This window comes from Xenia sp. Carnegie-2017, unplaced genomic scaffold (genome assembly GCF_021976095.1).
Source record: "Xenia sp. Carnegie-2017 unplaced genomic scaffold, XeniaSp_v1 HiC_scaffold_16, whole genome shotgun sequence".
NCBI lineage: Eukaryota > Metazoa > Cnidaria > Anthozoa > Malacalcyonacea > Xeniidae > Xenia > Xenia sp. Carnegie-2017.
Window position 1 is genome coordinate 8,154,238 of NW_025813469.1, and position 22,704 is coordinate 8,176,941.

At 33.7% G+C, this 22,704-nt stretch overlaps 2 protein-coding genes across 2 annotated transcripts; both read left to right on the forward strand.

Annotated features, from left to right (window-relative positions):
* The first annotated feature begins 9,757 nt into the window (after window positions 1-9,757).
* On the forward strand, window positions 9,758-14,255 carry LOC124435968. The gene is given in 7 exon segments (XM_046985899.1): window positions 9,758-9,955; window positions 10,072-10,309; window positions 12,851-13,182; window positions 13,462-13,660; window positions 13,663-13,731; window positions 13,734-13,870; window positions 13,872-14,255. Coding segments are annotated over 7 exon segments (1,557 nt in total).
* A 7,708-nt stretch (window positions 14,256-21,963) lies between these two features.
* LOC124435969 lies at window positions 21,964-22,443 on the forward strand. The gene has a single exon (XM_046985900.1). It carries the CDS (start codon window positions 21,964-21,966, stop codon window positions 22,441-22,443), a length of 480 nt encoding a protein of 159 aa, XP_046841856.1.
* Window positions 22,444-22,704: the final 261 nt, after the last annotated feature.

A 22,704-nucleotide genomic window follows, 5' to 3' on the forward strand; every position in this document is an offset into this window, starting at 1 on the left:
AACTATTGGAGTATTAACTGCTATTGCTAGTCTCTATTATACAAGGAAAAATGATAAAGGCAGGAAAAATTAACAAACGATAAAGCAAGAGAAGAAACAACTAGTGAAAAACATGTTTTGATACAAAAATAAACAATATAATTTAGACTCATTTGAATAAAATATTTCCTATTATATATGAGTAATACTATGACTAAGAAACAATTTATGAATGAAGCTTTTGATGCAGTGCTTGTGACAACAACTGCTGTAGGTCTTTCTATGGCGTCTAAAAACTACTAGGTCAAAATTAACAGATACTGATAATATTAAAGATTTTACAAAACTAGCTATTGCTATTACAACATCAACAATGCTAGTTAAATATGCTCAAGACAAAAAATGGGTTCCTGAAAATCCATTTAAATCTGTATAAATATATATGACAAGTGTTATTACTAGTGCATTATCAACATCTTTAGGAGCTGTTGTTAATGGATTAGGTTTTTCCCTAGCAGGCTGGCTATTTCATAAACTTGATAAAAACGGTTACACTGAGGAAATGAAACGCCACAACAAGGCTCTAGAGGACTTATCTAAGGCTAAAGAGGCATTCTATGAAAATGAAGTTAAGCAGCATGATAAAATACAGCAGCTAAGACAAGAACTTCAATATGCTGATAATGATATAGAACTTACAAACAAAGCTTTAGATGCGCTTAGAAAAGTAAAACAATACATTACAATGGGTTAACATTTCATAGAGAACCACAATTAAATGACTTTACAAACCATCTAAGAATATGAAAATTATCAATCTGGTACAATGGTTGTGATTGGTATTATATCTGGATATTTATTATATAAAATTACTTAAAAATAAAATATATAGTATTAGTATATGTATTGTAATAAATTGATTCATAAAGAGTTAGAAGAGTTTTTGGTTACGTAAATTGTTGCTTTTGTGATAAAAGATATGTGATAGTTATATTAATAGTTCTGTTAAGACATACTTATGTTGTGAAAATCAAGAAATTATTTCAGATAACAATAAAATGAATGTTTGTATAAACTGTGGTTCTGTTCATTCATATAAAGTAGTTAATGAATGGATACCAGAGATTTGGAAATGTCAACGATCAGTTCATTCAAGGAAAAATGGTTTTATAATAAAATTAGATTGTGTGTAACTTTTGAATATGTTGAGAATTGACAAATGATTTTATAAAGGTTGTTAGTACTATTTAAACATAAATTGATTAAGAAAAGAATATTAGTATGTATAACTATTATATAATACGTTTAGCTAGTAGGAGGGGTATACCATTAAAACACCCTGTTAGAGATATGAAAAATAGTAAGACAAAAGGAGTTTTGATGATAGATTATTTGGTGAAGTATATAAAATCCTTGAGTGGGATAAAGACATCAACTGTACTTATTATAACAACTGGCCCAGTCAAAGAAATAAAACATTTATGATTATATATGAATCTTAAAGATCTATTAAAAAGATTAGAAATTTTATTCTATGTTGTAAAAAACTAGTTCTAATATAGAAGTTGTTTTGAAGGATTTTGAAAAACATTGTATAAAACAAAGATAATTTAAACGCACCTTAAAAATAAAATATATAGTATTAGTATATAGAATGGTGAAAGTTATAAAAACAAAGATGTATATAAATTTAAAGGACATGAAATTAATTTAGATTTATTAGATGAAATTATGAAAGATAAAAACATGTATATTAAATCATTAAATATGAACTTGAATATAAAGATGATAATAATTATAATATTACAAATTGAATAACATACGAAATAAACACTTAGAATGGTTATCTTTTCTAAAGATAAATGTAATATATAGAAAATATTGTAAAAATATTACATATAATATGTTCTATAATATAGAAACAAGAACCCATTTTATGAATAGTTTTAAACCCTAGTTTAACAAATAGCAGTGGTTATAATTATATCCCAACATTTGTTCAAATCACTCATCTATTATTAAATAAATATTACTGGGATAAATGTTATTTTAAATATAAAATTACTAGTACAGATAATAGTATGTTATATCATTTTATTTATATGAATATACTTTATATACTATCAAGCTTCTGGTATTATTAAAATTTATCTTAAACGCATTAAATAACTATTTAAAAATAAATATATAGTATTATATATATGTGTTCAGATAAACCAATACAGAGACCAAAATTTATACTAAAAACAAATCAAACAACATAGGACATATATATGCTCTCAAAACCATGGCATTGTGATTCATGTAATAAAACATATAGTTTAACATATAAAACTTTACATCTTCGGACAAAAAAAACATGTTCGAAATTCAAAAAAATAAAAAATAATATAGTTTTTATAAAAAGTTTTAAATATAGATTTATTTCTATAATTAAAATTAGTGCGTTTAAAAAAATAAAAAATATATATATATAGTATATATATATGAATAGAGATTATTTAAATCGAAAGGTACTTAAAGACAAACCTATATATTATATAATATGCTAATATGAATAAAGATGAACTTCAAAAGTTGACTAAAGACGATTTAATTAATTTAATATTAAATCAAAAGCCTAAGGTTGAAGTTAATAATACTTCAATTTCCAAACCAGTACAAAAGTACTATCACAATCCAATATCAAACAAATGACTGTACCTCAGTTAAAATTATTGCTAAAGAAAAAAAAGGTTAAAGGTTATTATAAACTTAGAAAAACGAATTAATCAAAGTATTAACACCAGTCCCAAAACCAAGAAAAGTGTAAAAGAGATGATTAAAGAGTATGAGAACAATACAGATGCTATCAGATAAAAATAAAAACCAATACCAACACCAAGAGTTAAAATAAGAGAAACAAACAATGCTCTTAAAAGGTTATACAAAGTCATATGAAATAAGCATTATTAACAATAAAGATCCATTAAACAATTACAGAACACTAGAAAGTATCTTACATATTATATTAAAGAAATATTAACAACAATGAAAGGATTAAATTTATTGAAACGCTTAAAATAACATTTGAAAAATTTGAAATAAAAGATGGTGGTACTGCTGGTTATTTAACAAATTGCTTATTTCAACAGTCCAGCTTTAACAATTACTAATTCTAATGAAATCAATGAATCCTTACAAATTTCAGAAAAAAATATATTAAATAAGATTGATAAATTTACACAAGAAGGTTCTGGATGGGTTATTCGTTCTATAGATAATCATTATCTTAATGTTGTTAAATACAAGCCATTACAAGGATCTTCATACATTAATTACCACAAGAACTTAAAATAGTAAAAGGATTAATAAATATCAAAAATAGAGATAATGAATGCTTTTAGATGGTGTCATATTAGACATATTAACCCACAAAATAATACCCCACAACGAATAAAAAAATCTGATAAGGAATATATTAAAAAGCTTAATTATGAAGGGGTTGATTTTCCAGTGACTGTTAAACATTATAATAAAATCGAAAAGCAAAACAGAATTAACATTAACGTTTTCGGTTATGAAGATAAACAACCATATCCATTATTCATTTCAAAAGAAAAATTTGAAGACCATATGGAACTACTATTGATAACTGATAATGAAAACAAACATTATATTCTAATAAAAAATTTTAATGCATTTATGTATAATCATACAAAGCATAAGGAAAGAAAACACTTTTGTATGCGCTGCCTTCAATGTTTTAGTTCTGAAAAATATTAAATAACCATATAGAAAACTGTATATTAATAAATGGTATACAATCAATAAAAATGCCTGATAAAATAATAACATACTGAAATTCAACAACTATCATAAACAACAAGCTGTTCCATTTGTTATATATGCTGACTTTGAGGCTATTACAGAAAAGATATCTGGTTGTAACAGAATAATAAAAATCATATACAGAAGCCTATCAGAAACATACTGACTGTGGTTATGGATATAAAGTTGTTTGTTGTTATGATGATAAATTCTGAAAAATTCAACTATATAGAGGTGAAAAGGCTGTTTACTTTATGGAAGCTATGTTAAAAGAAGTTAAATATTGTAAAAATATTATGAAAACCACTTTAATAAACCATTAAAAATGACCTCTGATGATGAAGAATTTAAAAAGCTGATGAATGTCATATCTGTAACAAAAATATACTAACAAAGATATTCGAGTTCGAGACCATTGTCATATCACTGGAAAATATAGAGGTCAGCACATCAAGATTGTAATTTAAAACTTAGAATAGACTCTGATAAATTAAAATCCCAGTAATATTTCACAATCTGCGTGGGTATGACAGCCATTTTATTATGCAAGAAATCAGAGCTATTGTTAATAAGCATACATACAAAAACAAAAAGGTGAAGAAACATATGAATATAAATGCTATACCTAATAATATGGAAAAGTATATGGCTTTTATGTTAGGTAACCATTTAACATTTCTTGATAGTTTTCAATTTATGAGCTCTAGTCTTGAAAAGCTTGTTAGTAATTTACCTAAAGATTCATTTAAATATACCTCTAAGCAGTTTCAAGGTGAAAAATTTAATTTAATGACTAAAAAGGTATATACCCATATGATTATATGGATAGCTTTGAAAAGTTTGATGAGGGTTACCTTCAAAAAGACTTTTATAGTATTCTTACTGATGATAATATATCAGATGATTCTTATAATCATGCACAAAAGTGTGGAATACATTCAATCTCAAAACATGGGTGATTATCACGACCTATCTGAAATCAGACGTTTTGTTATTAGCTGATGTATTTGAAAACTTTCGAAAAACATGTCTTGAATATTATAAATTAGACCCATGCCACTATTTTACATCTCCTGGGTTGTCTTGGGATGCTATGTTAAAGATGACAGATATTAAATTAGAATTAATGACTGATATTGATATGTTTCAATTCATTGAAAAGGGTATGAGAGGAGGTGTTAGTTATATTTCTAATCGATATGGTAAAGCTAATAACAAATATGGAAACATTTGATAATAATAAACCATCAAAATATATAATGTATCTTGATGCTAACAATCTGTATGGATGGGCTATGTCACAAAACTTACCTACTGGTGGTTTCAAATGGTTAACTGATAAACAGATTAACAACATAAACCTTGCTAAATATCAAGCAGATAGTAAAAAGGTTTAATTTTAGAAGTTGATTTAGAATACCCTGAAGAACTACATGATTTACATAACGATTATCCTGTTGCACCAGAAAAGTTAAGGTAACTAGCGACATGTTGTCAAAATATTGTAAGACAATTGCTTCTAATTACAATATATCAACAGGTTTAGTAAGCAAACTTATTCCTACTTTAAAAATAAATACAAATATGTTTTACATTATAGAAATCTTCAACTATATTTAGATCTTGGGTTAAAGTTAAAAAAGTACATAGAGTACTTGAATTTAATCAATCTCCATGGTTGAAAAAATACATAGACTTTAATACTCAAAAAGAACTAATGCAAAAATTCTTTTGAAAAGACTTCTTCAAATTAATGAATAATTCGGTATTCGGTAAAACAATGGAAAACTTACGAAAAGAGTAGATGTTAGACTAGTAACTAATAAAAATAAATTATTAAAATTAGCTTCAAAACCTACTTATGTAAGTAGTAAAATCTTCAATGAGAACCTTGTGGCTGTGCATAAGATCAAAGAAACACTAACCCTTAACAGACCTGCATATGTTGGCATGTGTATCTTAGATTTAAGTAAAACGTTGATGTATGATTTTCATTACAATTATATCAAGAAGAAATATGGTGATAAAGCTAAACTTCTTTCACAGACACAGATAGTTTAACATATGAAATGAAACTGAAGATGTCTATCAAGATTTTGGGTTGATAAAGATAAATTTGATTTCAGTGATTACCCAGAAATACCATAAATATCATGATAAAACTAATAAAAAGTTATTGGTAAAATGAAAGATGAAGCTGCTGGAATAGTAGTTAAAGAATTTGTTGGTTTAAGAAGCAAGATGTATAGTTATATTAAAGATAATAATAAAGGAGATAAAAAGCTAAAGGAATTAAAAAAATATTATTAAGAGTGAAATAAAACATGAAGACTATAAAACAACACTATTTGAAAACAAACAAATGCATCATACAATGAAAACTATTAGAAGTGTAAACCATCAACTTAGTAGTTATGAAATTAATAAAGTATCACTCAGCTGTTTTGATGATAAACGATATATTAGATGATGGTGTAAACTTAGCCTTATGGTCATTATAATATCGGTTCAAATAACTAAATATTAACAAACAGTTATAATGTGTAGTAAGCATGTAGCGTAGGCCTCTGTTAAGTAATCATACATACCTGCTCCTCATGTTTGACTACATCACATAACAATTAGTAAAAACAATCAACAAAATTACCAAAACATTGTTAAACATTTAACAATTATTTTACGCTTGACTGACAAATAAAAACATATAGATTCCATAGTTTTTAAAGAGCATCTATGACATTGTTGCGCTCAAATTTCAGGCTTAGTTGCCTGTTCTCGCCAACACAACGATTTAAAAGATGCTTTATTAACACTGATTATTAAAGAATATTTCTACCACGCTTGAGTTTCAAGACCATTGTTAAAGACCACTAGTTAATCCAATATACCACGTAGACTATAAAGCGCGCTGCTACTGATATTTTAATAACATTTTATTATTAACACTAAATTATTAAAAATGCGCTGGTGACATGTGCTAGCTACATTAAACAACCATTATTAGAAGCATGCTAAGACACGCCTGACAGATTAAAAACATATAGATTCCAATATTTTTGAAAAGATGTTTTATTAACACTTGATTTCTAAAGACGGTTTTTGAAGAGCATTTTTAAGCCTCTGTTATTCTCGAATATTCTTCGAATATTCATCGAATCTACGGGGCCGCTCCAAATTTTCACTTCATGAAAATTTTTCCCCGCCGTCGCTCAAATTCTCGGGAATCCACCCTGCTCGAGCACTTCATGCTCTGCGCTGCCGAGGCCCTCTCCGAAACGATCTTGTTAACATTTGTTTGTAAAGACTGTTTGTAAATTTAAACATCTATATATTTCAAAAGATATAGATTCCATATTTTTAAACAATAGATTGTAAACTCAGTTTTACCCCCTTTGAACAATGACTTTTACACAGCTTTTACATGGCCTTTTACTGAGGGACGCCCCAGCTGAAACATGGCCTTTTTCACACTACTTTGAAACAATGATTTTTTTTACAGCTTTCTTTACATGACCTTTTTGCTGAGGGACGCCTTTTGAACCATGGTCTTATTTTACGCTTTTACAAAAATAGTTTTTACCCAAGGTCTATAAGTAGTATAGAACATAGGATAATAAGGTGCACTTTTAGTGCCCCGTATGTTCATAAACTTTTACTGAGCACAAACGAGCTACTGAAACAAGACAAAACTAATCCACATTGCCGAACATCACCGATCACAAAGCACAACATTGACTGGGACTCGGCAAAATGCATCACTTACAGTACTTGACTATAGACGACGGCTTACATTAGAAAGTTGGTATACCAACTTGGAACAAACCCTGAACAGATCACAGCATTTACTGGCACCTTACAAACGACTTATTCACAATACAAATAAACGATCAACTAAAACATTACACTTCAAACTAATTCACTGGTGACAATACACAATTGATTTTACCCACACTACCATAACTAAAACGTCACCTAAATCACACATCACAACTAAAAATAAAATATTTCACTTCACACTAATCCACAATGACAATACACATTTCCTGCACATTTCCTGTACACACAATACAATGACGTAAGAACCAGAAAACAAATACGGCTAACCTGACGTTTGCTCCTCATTTGACTCTGAAAATGTTTACCGCTAAGGTTGTCGAAACGTCAGTCAACAACAACAAAAACAGTCCTTCTCAGGACTTTATTAACCTGGACGATCATCATTTACAAACATATAACTTCTATACTCCGGGTTTCAAACCATTTTACTTTAAAAGTATTCATCTTTACTAAAATGTATTTTATATGTATTTTTGTATATATGTATGTTTGTTTATATGTATAAATGTTTTGAAAATTGGTAATCAGGCATTTAATATAAAATGAAAGTTTCTACGGATCGTTTGAAAATTTATCTTGTTAAGTTATACGACTCGTTGCTTCGACCCTAATCAGAATAGGGAATTACTATTTACAAGGTGCTTTTGACTTGTAGACGCGTAGAGCGTCCTAATTGGATAACGGTTGATTAATGTGATTGGATGGGGTGTAATGCGTTGCTATGGGTTTTGTTATTGTTAATATAATGTAAATAGTAACTTCCTCATTCTGATAAAGGCTCAAAGCAACGAGTCGAAAACTCAATAGAATAATTTTTAAACGATCCGGAGAAACTTTCATTTTATGTATTTATAAATGTATATGTGTTAATTATATGTATAATTGCAAATATTTCTCATCTTTTTTTGAAGTTCAATTTGAAGCTTGGTCATCTCTTTTCTGTGAAAGGAAAAAATCCAATAATTAAAATACATAAAACAAGATTTTAAGTCATGTTTCTAACCATTTTTTAAGTCAGGTATATCAAAGGAATCTTTTAGAAGACAATCATCCAAGAAATGATAAAGAAAGATTTTGTTTGGTACCTCTTGTTCTTCACATTTCACCTTGTAGTTGTCCACTTGCATTTGCAAGTGATCTATTTCTTTTTTTTTAAGTTGTATATTTTGTGGCCCATTTCAATTTTCACAGATAGAGCGATCCCTTAAACAACCAAATAAATTAAAATTAAAATTTCTTTGTAAACCAAAACAGAATCAACGATGCAGCTTCTTAAAGATAACTAGTAAGCATACTAACCGTTTATAATTCTAACTACTCTCAAAGTCGTAAAAAGATGAAAAGACCAGCCGCATCCTACATTAGTATTGTCACTGAAAGAAAAGATTTTAATAAGCAGGCACATATAGGAAGCCAATGACACTTCATAGCCCTACTAGCAGGATATGTTAGGGCTGCAGTAACATCTAGGGGCCTTGTGCTAACCACAGTCAATAATAAATGGAACATACTAGTTGCTAGAGGCATCAAAACACATTCTAGGGCCTACCTTTAACGGTTTATTTTAAGGGTATACTAATCAGAAGTGAAAGATGATATAAGCTGGAAACTCTATCACTAGAGCATATTTGGGATAATCGTTGATTAATAAGGGGCCTGGACAACTGTTATTGTTGTTTGTCATACGTAAACGAATGACCTTTGTATTTTGTCTCTCAATATATATTTTACAAGATCCTCATTTCATGAAATAGACTAAGTCTTATCTAAGACAAACAACAATTAAACGACCTATAACGACAGATGAGCAAAATACACACGAAAAGATCGAGACGATCCGACACTATAAGCAGTTCGAGACGCGACACGCCATCGGCAACAACACGGAACCTATTTGGCCAAGGGAAAAGCATATCTATCAACGAAGGCAGCCCTACAACCAAAGTAACGAGCAGCACCGATAAAGGCGTCGATAACACTCCCTTCTGACCCCGAGATAGAGAAAAATTGCAGTGTAAACACCACCATCTTATCGATCGCTGATATTTGGCACCATTTTTCCGGCGGCGTTGAATTACTTCGAGTACTTCCATCCACCAGAGACAGGTCGTAACCTTACGTGTGCGCGAAAATGCCGAAGTACAAATGCCCCTATCCAGACTGGGAATACGAGACAGAAGAAGCTGAGGACCAACTCGCAGCTGTATTATTACAATCCACTCGACTGGCGTTCACAATAACAACCAAGCGACAAACACACCCACGGGCATCAACGCCGCGGCGAAGATTAAAAAGGTCAGACGGCCAACCATATCCGCTGACGGGTCCAGTGAGGAATGGACGTATTTCCAAACACGCTGGCAGGTTATGTCGAAGCCACAAAAATAACCAGCGAAGACAAGGTCATGCCATTAGTCGAATGCTGCGTCAAAACGCTTCGTAAAGGCGTCACCAGAAACGCTGGCGGCACCCTCACAAACAAACCCATCGACGACGTCATGGCTGCCATCGGCGAACTCGCTGTACGAGAGGAAAATACGATGGTGGCCCGAATCAACACACAACGCCAGAACAGTTGGAATCGCCAACAGCGACATTCAACTAGACTTGGTCAGCGATAAAAATCAAAATAGGACACTGGAGGAGGCATTTCTGTTCATAGAAGCCAAAGAAGCCTTCAGAAGTTCGGCCACCCCTACTCAATAGCCAAGGCGTTGATGCTACAAAGCCAATATCGCCGCGGAAAACAATACAATACGACCCAGTGCGTGCAAACCAATAAAACTCGACCATGTTCCTACTGTAGCAAACATGGCCATGGTAGAAACGCCCCACCTAATCTCCGACGACAGGAATGCCCGGCTTACGGCAAAACATGCGATAGCTGCGGACGTCTTAACCACAACGCCTCCATGTGCAGAAGCATTGACAAAGCTAAGCGTCGGGACGCAAAACACTACGCAAACCGAGACCAAGAGAACGCAGTGTTTGACAGCCTGTGCATGACAAAAAGCCATCAGCATTGCAAAAACGGAATCCTGCTAGACCACCATACTTACAATGACATGAATGACCGTTGGGTGAAAAAACCGTAACAGTCCCAACCGTTCCTCCATATAATTGCGAGTGTCAACCAGAGGACTACACAGCCTTCGCGTACACCTGCATTATACAAGACATCGCTCAGTCACATTAAATGTAATGGCGGACATAGGATGCCAGAGCTGCCTTGCTAGCATGCATATAATGAAACGACTAGGACTACTTCAGAATGACCTGCTTCCAGTCACTATGCGCATGCACGCTGCTAACAACAATGGTATCGATATCATCGGTGCAGCCATCGTGAGACTCTGGTCAATCCAAAGACGGGTGTTGGAGAGCCGTCAAATTGTATATGTCACTCGTGACTTAAATAAACTCTTCCTCAGTCGTGGAGACATGTGACGCCCTGATAATCATCCCAAACAGCTTCCCCACCGTGGGACACAATGACAGTAGACATACATACAAACCAGTCTATTCACGTTGTAGCAGAACGCCCATCAAAGCGCACATGCGACTGCCAACGTCGCCAACTGCCGCTAACTAAACCCACAGTACTGCCATTCCCTGCAATCTGAGATAACCGAAAAAAATAGAAGACTGGCTGCTCCATCACTATAAGTCCAGCACGTGAAACACTTCCGAGCAACAACTGCCACTCATTGAAGGTCCGCCAATGCGACTCATGATTGACCCAAATCACAAAACCTAAAGCACACCATACACCAATCCCAATCCCTCTACACAGGCAGGACAAGGTGAAAGCTGGCCTTGACCAAGACGTGGCCCTCGGCGTGATTGAACCCGTCCCAATCGGCAAGCCTGTCACCTGGTGCCACAGGATGGTCATCTGTGCGAAACAGAACGGTAAACCCCGACGAACCGTTGACCTACAGGCACTAAATGCAAATGCCACTAGGGAGACCCACCACACCCAGAGCCCTTTCCACCAGGCCCGCTCTGTCCCCAATGGCAATAAGAAATCAGTTTTCGACTGCTGGAACGGTTATCACAGCGTTCCCCTTCACAGAGACGACAGACACCTCACCACCTTTATCACTGCCTGGGGTCGCTATCGGTATAAGTCAGTGCCACAAGAGCACATTGCCTCGGGGACGGTTACTCACGCCGTTTCGATGAGATTTATCACACATTCCAAACAATACCAAATGCATAGACGATACAACGTAGACGCAAACATAGACACAAAGGAAGACACATTTGAAATAGTCGTCAACTCATATAATAGTTATTTATGATAGTTAAAAAATATGTTGGCTAAACAAACAAACAAGATAAACCATGCAACCGACAACAGACATGCGCCAGATTGTTTTCATTCCCTACATTAAAATGTCAGACACTGTGCATGCTTTATTGGTCTTCTTCTAAATCATAACATAAATGTATAACCATGCCATAGTTTTTGTAGTAAGGACTAAGTAAGTCCCTGTATTCATCTTTGTAATGGTGACGAAACATTGCTCAAACATGTAGCTATATTGCAATCATTAAGGTTATAAAGTTATAAATAAAGTTATAAAGGTAATTTGTACGGGTAACTCTACAGTTTTTAATGATTGACATGTCTCTAGTCTGGCCAAGTGGTTTAGTTTACGGTACGTCAATCTTGCACACACAGGTTAAAATCCTCTGCGACAAGATCGACTTGTTTTCTTTCACTTAAAGTTATGAATTTCTCCAAAACCAAGAGTAATCGGTTTTGTGCGCGTAGCTCAACGAAGTAATTCAATCACTCCGTAATCGGTTGATAAAATAAATGCACTAAATCATCTTTCAGCCTATGACTAACTTTTATCCATGTAATAAGTTAGTCATAAACTGAATGAATAGACCCTAAATGAAATTCCAATCTCTTTGTCTTTGTAAACCTGCAGAGTAAAGACAGAAGAAAGTCATGTCGTTCATGCTAATTTTGCTCATGTGGATTAGGCATTCAAGCACAAACGTGTTTTACAGATAATCAATAGATTTACTTTGTTATTCACGTAGAAAGAACATACAGCTCTTCTATACCTATTGTTTTCAGAACTGAATTGGATAGATTTACTGTAATTTATTCATACACGAACAATTAATGATAAACAATGGAGTATTTGCCGGTTGCCAGTCTCCCTTAAATTTGCGCGGTTTTTGCAATGCATTCTGGGATCGCCAGGGGCAAACATTGTGTATCTTTATAAAATATCTTTTAGTAAAAGTCTATATTCAAATTATAATGGGAAAAGGGATCACTGTGCTGTTTATGGTTGTGATAACGATAGAAGATATCCTGAAAAATATATCGTTTTCGATCACGTTGGTATTCTTCGCTTTTTTTCTCCGAAAAACGCGAAAGACAAGAGTGCTTGGCAAAAGCTGATCAACAGGAAAAACTTCAAAGTCACTGCTAATACGAAGGTTTGTTCTAATCATTTTCTTGCTGGTTATCGATCCGAGGGCTGTCCCAATCCAACTTTGTATCTAAAGGATACCAATCAAAAGAAACCAGTAAACGACTACCGCCGAAAGATAGAAGCAAATCAAATATTCCGAAAAGAAAGAGACGAAAATTCTGTGTGAAGGCAGTACTGAGAAAAGCTTTGAGCATCAGGATAAGGCTTTTTTTGCTGCTGAAATCACTGCTCCTGAGCAGTGTACTGAGCCAGAGTCTGTGCACGGAGACAGTCCACATATAAATTGTACAACAGACTTGGATGTTACGTTATGATTATGATGATAGCCACAGCATTGAAAGTGATAAGCATGATCATTGACTGTTTTTTCCAGGTTGATGTTAAAACGTTGAAAAGAAATTTATTTATTGAACAAGCTATTTGCCAGAAGAATTGCTACCGCTACACTGGATTGTCACTAGAAAAGTTGAACTTAGTTTTCAGTTTGATTGAAGAGAAAGCAAAGAGTCTAAGGTATTGGAGAGGTTCTACTGATACAGCCACTGCCCAGTCTATTAAAGAGGGCATGTCTCAAGAGTATTGACACATTGGGAAGAATTCATTCTTACTCTTGTCAGGACACGAAAAGGATTTGATGTCATGTTTTTGCTGATACATTTTCTGTTTCAGCTAGTCATGTTTCCCGGATTTATACAACTTGGGTTAAATTCCTGTCTAACGAGCTTTCATTCCTTGTGCCTTGGCCAAGTAAGTCTGAAATCAAAGAGAAACTACCAAGGCGATTTCAGAAATTTTAAAAACTTAAGGATAATTATTGATTGCACAGAATTTTTTATACAAAAACCTAAGATACCTGGGAGCCAGAAAATCTCATGGAGCAGCTATAAGCATTGGAGCACTGCAAAACTCTTAGTTCGCATTACCCCTACTGGTATTTTTTCCTTCATCCCACCCCTTTGGACTGGTTCAATATCTGACAAGGAAATTGTCACCAACTCTGGTCTCATAAACTTGCTGGAAAAAGGAGATGGTGTCATGGCTGATAAGGGATTCCTTGTTAGAGATCTACTTGTGGTTAAGAAGTTCACCTTATTTCTCCTGCCTATTGTCGTGGACCAAGACTTTCCTCTCGTGGAACAACTCATACTCGGCGTGTGGCATCATTAAGATCTCATGTCAGAAAGGATATATTGAAACTAAAGCAATTTCAGATTTTGTCAGGAGTTATTCCATTAACATTAAAACCAGTTTTGGACAACATTTTGTTTATGTGTGCCGCTTTATGTAATTTAGGAAAGCGTGGTATAAAGTAATCCTTACATAATCTAAAATAAATTATACTTAATATTTTTATTTTGAAAACTATTATTTGTAAATATAAAATTTTATCATTGTATATATTTCAATAAAAACTACTAATAATATAATTCTTATAGAAACACAGTTTTAAATACATCACTCAGAAGTCAGCATCAAATGTTATTTCTACAATATCAATTCCTTTTCTGTATATACAATAAAATCCATTTGTCGATTTGACTTATATACATACATTTGGACTTGAAAGTAATGTAAATGGTTCCTTTTCAACACTTTCTTCCCACTATCATTAGTTTTCCCACCAATAGCTGTTGAGAAAAATGCAGATTTGGGATCCATATTCTTGCATGTTAGAGGGCACTTAATTTCAAGTGTCCTTGAGCCTAACATTCATTGGCATATTCCATCCAAACTCACTCCCATCCATAAATTTTTGGGGTCAACAAGCAACCCAGGTTCTTCTATTTTAACTTTTTCATGCTTCTTTGTACGTAGTCTCTTATAAAGATACAGAGCCTCTTTTTCTTTGTCTAGTCCATATTGCATAGCATTTGAGTTTATCAAACTGTTCTTGTCTTCCAAAAAATTAGCAACAGTTTTTGATAAATCAGCAGAAGGGGTGCGCTCTTTTGATTTTTGTCTAGTTAATAAATAGCTGACTTTTTGCCTGTTACCATGGCATGTCTCATTTTATGCCATTCTTCATTTTTGGATTGTCCTTTTGTTGCAGCTGAAATGAACAATTGTTCTTCTTCAGTGCATTTTAATGTGCTAATGAAGATATCACAGGCTTTCTTCACTCTTTTTTTAATCAAATGTTGATTTTCCCTTGCAATTATTTTAGCTTTTGTTTCTATGTTAAGACTATTAAGTTTACAAACAGTTTTCATTTTTTTTTTTACTTTGTCTGAATGTGGGCACTCAGGAAGGAAATCCAAAATACCAGAATTTTCATCAATGTCTCTCAACTTCCTGGCAAATTCTACTTTGTCTACTTCACTTATTGTGGTTCTCATACGATTTGGCATTGGGTCAAATGAGTCAACCCAAGAGTCGTCAGAGATACATGTTTCCTTTTCGTTTGGGTTTCACAAGTGACAAATTTTCATTTCCAGCAATGGTAAGGGCTTATTTCTTGTGTTGGTTTTGGTTGCCAGTATGCTGGAAGTGAAGTCACTGAAGTTCTTTCACCTGACAAAAACTCTTCAAGTTCAAACATACAAGCACCCAAGTGCTTGCATCCCTGATCAGAACCTCCTTTACATTCACAAAATGCAGAAAACACAGAGCCATTTGGTGAAAGTATGAACCAGGATCTGTATTCTTTCATGCCTTCTGGTGTTTTGTCCCTTTGTGTGGGTAAAACACTGCCAATGACAATGTGAAACTTGCTATCATCGTTGTCATAGACAATAGTTCAGATAAATTCCTTACTTGACCATTTTGGTGTAATTTATAATCATCAAATGTTCTCCAAGATGCCAACATTTCTTTGTCATATTCTGCTTTACTAACTATTAAATGATTGAAAATGTCCAACAGTCCAAATGTTGGTAAAGCTGACATGTCATTTGATGTATGGGTCATTTTAAATGGATCTTGTAGGCTTTCCAGCAGGAAGTGTCAATCGTTCTTGAAAAGAATGCTCCAAGGAATCCATTGAAAATCAGGATCAATTGTAGTTTTGCCTCCTCAGTGGCTTCAGCTAACTTTATGAGATCGGATTTAAATAGTTTGTAGTTGGTACACCACGGTCACTGATATACTCTTTCAAATCTTTAACTTTCCAGTCTTTGAAATTATTTCTCTGGTGAAATTGCTCATCCCTGACAACTGTACTAGTGTCAACATTCTTCGCAATGTTTTCATTTGCAAGCTTTTCTTGTTTGGTTTCACAAAATATGGTTTTATGTTTAGATAGACAAGATGTGTTTTTGGGTTTGGATTTGCGGGATATTGTTTTAGGTTTTGATGGGGAAGGTACCGTTGTGGTTTTAAGTGGAGATGATTGGTCATTAGAAAGAGATGGTTCTTCCTTAAGTTCAAGATCAACCAACACAGGTGGCTGGTATTCATTGGCAGGTATTGGGGCAAGACAACAACTATTGATGGGTTGCAAAAGATTGAAATGGCAAGCAGCTCTGTGAAAGTTATGCAAGACCAAAGTGATTGGACAATCACAGATTCTATCATATTTTAACAATGGACGTAACACCAGGCGAGGAGTGAAATAAAACCATTTCTGTTCAAGCATAAACACAAATTTCATGCTGCAAGGCCGTGGCACAAGCGTACATATCCACTGTTTCTCCCCACGTACCGGACATAATGCTTCGCTCCAGATGCTTTTCTATCGATTCGTATCGAAATAAATACGGTCGAAAAGTAGCCGGATTTTGTACTAAAAACTTCGTTACACATTTCTCGAATGTGAGCAAAGTTTTCGTCGCTTTCACCGTTTATAGCCAACGCAACTGCTCGATAAAAGCAATTGCCGTCTCCACATACTTTACTTTTTTCTCCCAACTGGTAACGAATACCCATTACAACGAATAGCCATTATAATGGAAATAGGTGCTTTAAATTAAGAATTCTGAAAAATATCACTATTACAGATAAATTTCTAAAGAAATGTTTGCCCCCTGGCGATCCCAAAATGCATTGCAAAAACCGCGCAAATTTAAGGGAGACTGGCAACCGGCAAATACTCCATTGATGTGGAACAAATTTATAATGACGTGCATAACATCACACTTAAAGATATTATTCCGTTCAAAATTTTGGCACTCAAGAGCTACAAGGCGTCGTGGTAAGAACATGTAGTTCGAAAAAATTGGACAAGATCACAGAAAGGCGACAAGGATAATGTAATAAAAAGATTTGTGGTTGTGCAAAGGAAAGGCACTTTCTGGAAACCACGATAATCGTCAATTTGTGCCCATCGCGAAAAGACGGCAAGATATTTAGACAAAATACTACGTGGAAGGCAAAATTTCATTAACTTTAATGTTGAGGAAGAAATAGTAATGATATGATGATTGAAAGGGACGTTCGACATAGATTGCACGCAATATATATAAAAGAAACTTTCAAAAGTATTACAACGACGTCTACCGGAAAAATATGTTGTCAATCAAGTAATCCTATCATATCTAAGCATTGTAAAAGCATACTGCTGTTAAAGAAAATATCACATCGAATGCCAGCATAACGCTACAGAGGAGATAATGCTGAACGTAGTCAGGATTATACAATGGATTCCTCTAACTGCTAACTTTCTCGACACAGTATTAAGAGGTGAATGTAGCTGAGTCGTAAAATATGTCGTCAAAATGAAAATTGTGAAAACGAGGTTGATATGTTTTAAATATCCATAAGCTCTTTGTACCCCGTTCTTGAAACCTTTCGAAGATGTCAGTTTTGCTAATAACTGATGCATAAACGTCGATTTACTAATGTGTCATCCTCATCTTTGACTGCAACAAGTGTGCTTCGATTAATCAAACTAATACTGACAGTATTTGCTGAAGAATTCGTTATTGCATGACCATGAAACGTGCTACATATGTGAACATTTTTATACAGACATTGTAGTTGTCTGTGTTTTTGATAAAACTTATCCTTGGCTATTAACTGTTGCAAGTATTCCTCGTGTATGACAAAATTTAAATTAATATATGTCATTTATACAGCGCTTACACTCTTTATACACCTTATTTTTAAGATTACAATTTTTAGTTTGTTGCATTCTTTTTAGCTTGAAACTTATCAATAATCTTGGTTTATTGCTTTTAAACAGATTTTTTTAAAATTAATTACTACAAACGTAGGAACGCTACATTAGATCTTTTTGATAGCCAACACCAAACCAACAGCTTTCGATATGCCCAGTTATTTACACTTTCAATTAACGACTTCACTTTGATGGTTTGTAATCAAAGATAACCTCCAGAATAACCAATGATTTTGGCTGCTGGTTATGAGCAGAAAAGTTTGCTTGAATAAAAAATGTCATGAATGATCAAATATTGCCTACCATGTGCAGTTAATTCACATATCTTTACGAGTTTCGTTGTTTGCCAATAGAACTCAGCACAACGGTAATCAAATGCTACGCTAGATAAATTTAATCAAACTTTTGTAGTTAGAACGTCGGATGAAAAGCACCCACCGAAGAAAAGGAAATCTGTAAAATGTTTATAAGGAAGAACGTGTCTTTGCTTTGGCCAACGAAACAAACATATATGGTGTATCTATTAATTTTTATCGTTTTGTAAAGCCCACGAGTGCGTAAAATAGTGTCAGCTACGTGCATGTATTACATATCTTTGTTACAAACACAAGATGCATCTGCTACTGGGACTTTAACATGACTTCTAACAACAAATTTGAAAAAAAAATGCACCAAGGGATGACATCATCATTGCCAAGTTGAAGAAAGGAATTCGCTTAAGATTCATGTCGAACTATAACATTGTTAGACAAGTCATGTTCTATGGACGAAAACATGTCGTGTAGTGATGTAAACTTGATGTCACCAACATATAATGTTGTGAGCCCTTAAAAGATTTTGTGCATGTTACCGTTGTATGGCAACAACTTTTTGAAATTTCGTTCACGCCGTCTTTTCACAATGTCGTTCACATTGTCTTCTTGAAATGTCATTCATGCCGTCTTTTGGAAATACTGTTCATGTCGATTTTTTTAAAAGTTGTCGGAAAATCATAATTGTAAAAATAAGGGGTACATAGAATTTAAGCGTTTTAAAAATTTTATATAATCTTGGTTAGGTCATGTATGCTTCTATGACTAAACTATAACGAGAGACAAAAACAAATAAACAATATAAAATGTCAGGCATTGCTATGTGGTGATTTAGGACGACAAAAAGCATGTTCATATTTAATTTGGGGAAAAAAAAATTGAACTCAACCAATGGCAAAGATAGAAAGAAAACTGTAATTCTGATGTAGGTATTTACTACACGATTGTCAGCTGAACAAATGGTCTTGATTTTGCGTCTAAAGTAACCTTAATTGTCTGCTTTCAAACAAAATCAGAAATGACATAAATATTTAAAACCGTCCAATTAGAATATGTTAAAATGATAAATTCACAAAGAGTTAAAATTTTCACTAACTACAGACTAAATTTTCAAAAATAAAATTTTCTAGGTCATATCAATAGCCCAAACGAACTTTTGACGTCTTATTGTAAATTTTCTCAATAGGGACATCGTTCTTCAGACACCTAAAGTATACATTTATAGTTCAAGAACTCAAGTTAACATCCAAACAATAAATAAACTACGATTTTTAATTTCAAAATGATGGATATGAAGATATTTGTATGTTTGTAAATGATGACATCATTTACAAACATATAACGATACTCCCGGGCTCAAACCATTTACTTTATTAAGATATTTGTATCTTACCAAGCAATTGATTATCTTGGATCAAGATAATTTAACTTGGATGTCCAAAAGAGCAATTTCCTATTTTCATTCTAATCAACAACAGCAGAACATTGTGAAGACAACAATAAATATGAATGGCCAAAAAATATTTTCAAAGTGGTTTTTGGAATTTTATAGAAATATGATATTTCATTTTGTAATACAAAGTCAATAGAAAAGAGCTTCTCAGACTTTGTTTTATAATGCAACAGTGATGACTAACATCCACAATAAAGATTGATATACTAAAAGACTGGACATATAAGTGATTTAAAAGTGCGTGCTAACTTAAGCAAGAAAAGGATACACTAGTTAATAAGTAAACTATTTATTAGTGTTGTGTAACTATATCTATTGTTTTACCACTTTGTCCGATGATGTTACCTACATTGAACTATTTTTGCCAGTGACCATTCCTTTATGACTTTACAATAATGTAAGGACGATTATGAGCAATTTGTAATGTCTGAATGTTTTGATAAAAAAATATTTTGACGCCACTTTATTACGAAATGATTCGTATTAATGAAAATGATGAGAGAAAACGCTGTTTGATAAGATTTTACAGTTGTGAAAATTTGTAGCAAGCACAGTGTGACCATACATAAGTAATTTATTATAAAACGCGTTGATCTGTCAACTGCTTCCCTGTTTTAATGATGTAAATCATTTTTTAAAAAACGACAGTATTTTCAAAATTTTTTTTAGCAAACATGTTTTAACTTAACTACAACTCATCTTCAGTGCAAATGTGTAATTAATTTAATTACGTGCAGATTACACGTTTTCTTCATAAGAAAATGAAGTCTTATCTATTCATTCCTATTGTCTTTAATGCATTTAGCATATGTAAAATGCAAGGTCAAAACCTGTGACATTGCATGCCTAATTATATTTATATACTGTAATGACGTAGGTAATTCCTTATTTAATATGCATGTGTAATGTATATAAGAACCTGTGTTTATCTTAGCCCGGCATTAAATACAAGACTTATTACAAGGTGGTAGCGATTAGGAAAAGTTTGTTCTTATCGAATGGCAGAAGGATTTTCTAGGCCAACGACTCTCGTTGAAGGCAACGTTGCTGAGAATTGGCGTCGCTTCAAACAGAACTATAAAATATACATTGTTGCTGCAGGACATAGTCGGAAATCAAAGAAAGAAAAGTCATGCATCCTCTTAAATCTAGCTGGCGAAGATGCGGTTGAAAGATATAATTCTTTTACCTACAACGAAGAGGAAGACAAAGACGATCCAGAAATTCTAGTGAAGAAATTTGAAGAAATTTGTATGCCGCTTAAGAATTCAACATTCGAAAGACATTTATTTCATACAAAGGAAGCAAAGTCCGTCAGAGTCGATTAGTTCCTTTGTTACAGATTTGAAAAACATTGCTCGAAAGTGCGAGTTTGGTGACCTCGAGAGCGAACTTATTAAAGATCGTATTGTGTGTGGGATTAACAGTGATGCAGTAAGAAAGATTCTCCTTCGCGAAACAAGTTTAACTTTAGACAAGGCTCTAAACATATGCAGTGCAAACGAATTGTCGGAACAACAAGTAAAGATCTTACTAATTATCAAGATGTCGATGAACTGAAGGCTAGGAAGAATTTGAAAACCTCAAGAGGAAGTTACACAAACTTAAGTCAAACAAAAGAAGATAAACATCGAGGACAAAGATTCGTATTAAAGAACAATTGCAGAAACTGTGGAGGAAAACATCTTCCAAAGCAATGCCCAGCTTTTGGAAAAATTTGCCACAAATGTCATAAGAAAAACCACTTTGCTCGGGTGTGTCTAACGTCTACACAAAAGTCACAAAGAACAGTTCATGAAGTTAGTGATGAAGAATTGTTTATTGGTGCTGTTAATGCAATCAAACCTACGCAACAACGCACAAGCTCGAAAGTCGACTATCGAATGAATATTGAAGCTGTAGAAAAGCAATGACGAGTGGTATTCTGAACTCAAATTTGGCAGACATTTGGTGAACGTGAAGGTGGATACAGGCGCAAAATGTAATGTGCTTTCTAAAAAATTGTTCGACAAAGTCACAGAAGCTGAGCAACAAGTTACCAAAACAAATACAAAGCTAATGTCGTATAGTGGAGATTCAGTTCAAACCTTGGGACAAGCAGTGATGACGTGTTCTTACAAAGACAAACGATACAATCTTGTTTTCTATATAGCGACACACGATGTAAAGCCTATTCTTGGTTTACCTGATTGCGAGCGTTTGGGTATGGTGAAAAGAATTCCAGATGTCAAATCTATTTTCACTAGCGACGATATTCTCAATGAATATGCAGATCTCTTCGATGGCAAACTAGGATGTTTACCCATTAAACATCATATCAGTGTCAATCCAAATGTAAAACCTACAATTCATCCTTCTCGACGCGTTCCAGTAGCTATGAGAACAAAAATTAAAGAAGAGTTAGAACGAATGCAACAGATGGGTGTCATCGATCCTGTAGAAAAACCAACGGTATGGGTTTCGTCAATGGTAATAGTGGAAAAACCAAACAAGTTAGGAATATGTATTGATCCTAGACATCTTAATCAAGCCATTTAGCGAGAACATTACCCTCTCTTAACAATAGAAGAAGTCGTATCAAGACTACCACGAGCTAAAATTTTCTCCGTATTCGATGCAGCCTCTGGATTTTGGCAGATACCTCTAGATGAAGATTCCAGTTATCTTACAACAATCAATACGCCTTTTGGCAGATACAAATTCAATCGTCTCCCATTTGGTATATCCTCAGCACCTGAAGTGTTCCAAAAAGCTATGCACCAGTTGTTTGACAGAATAGACGGTTGTGAAATTATAATG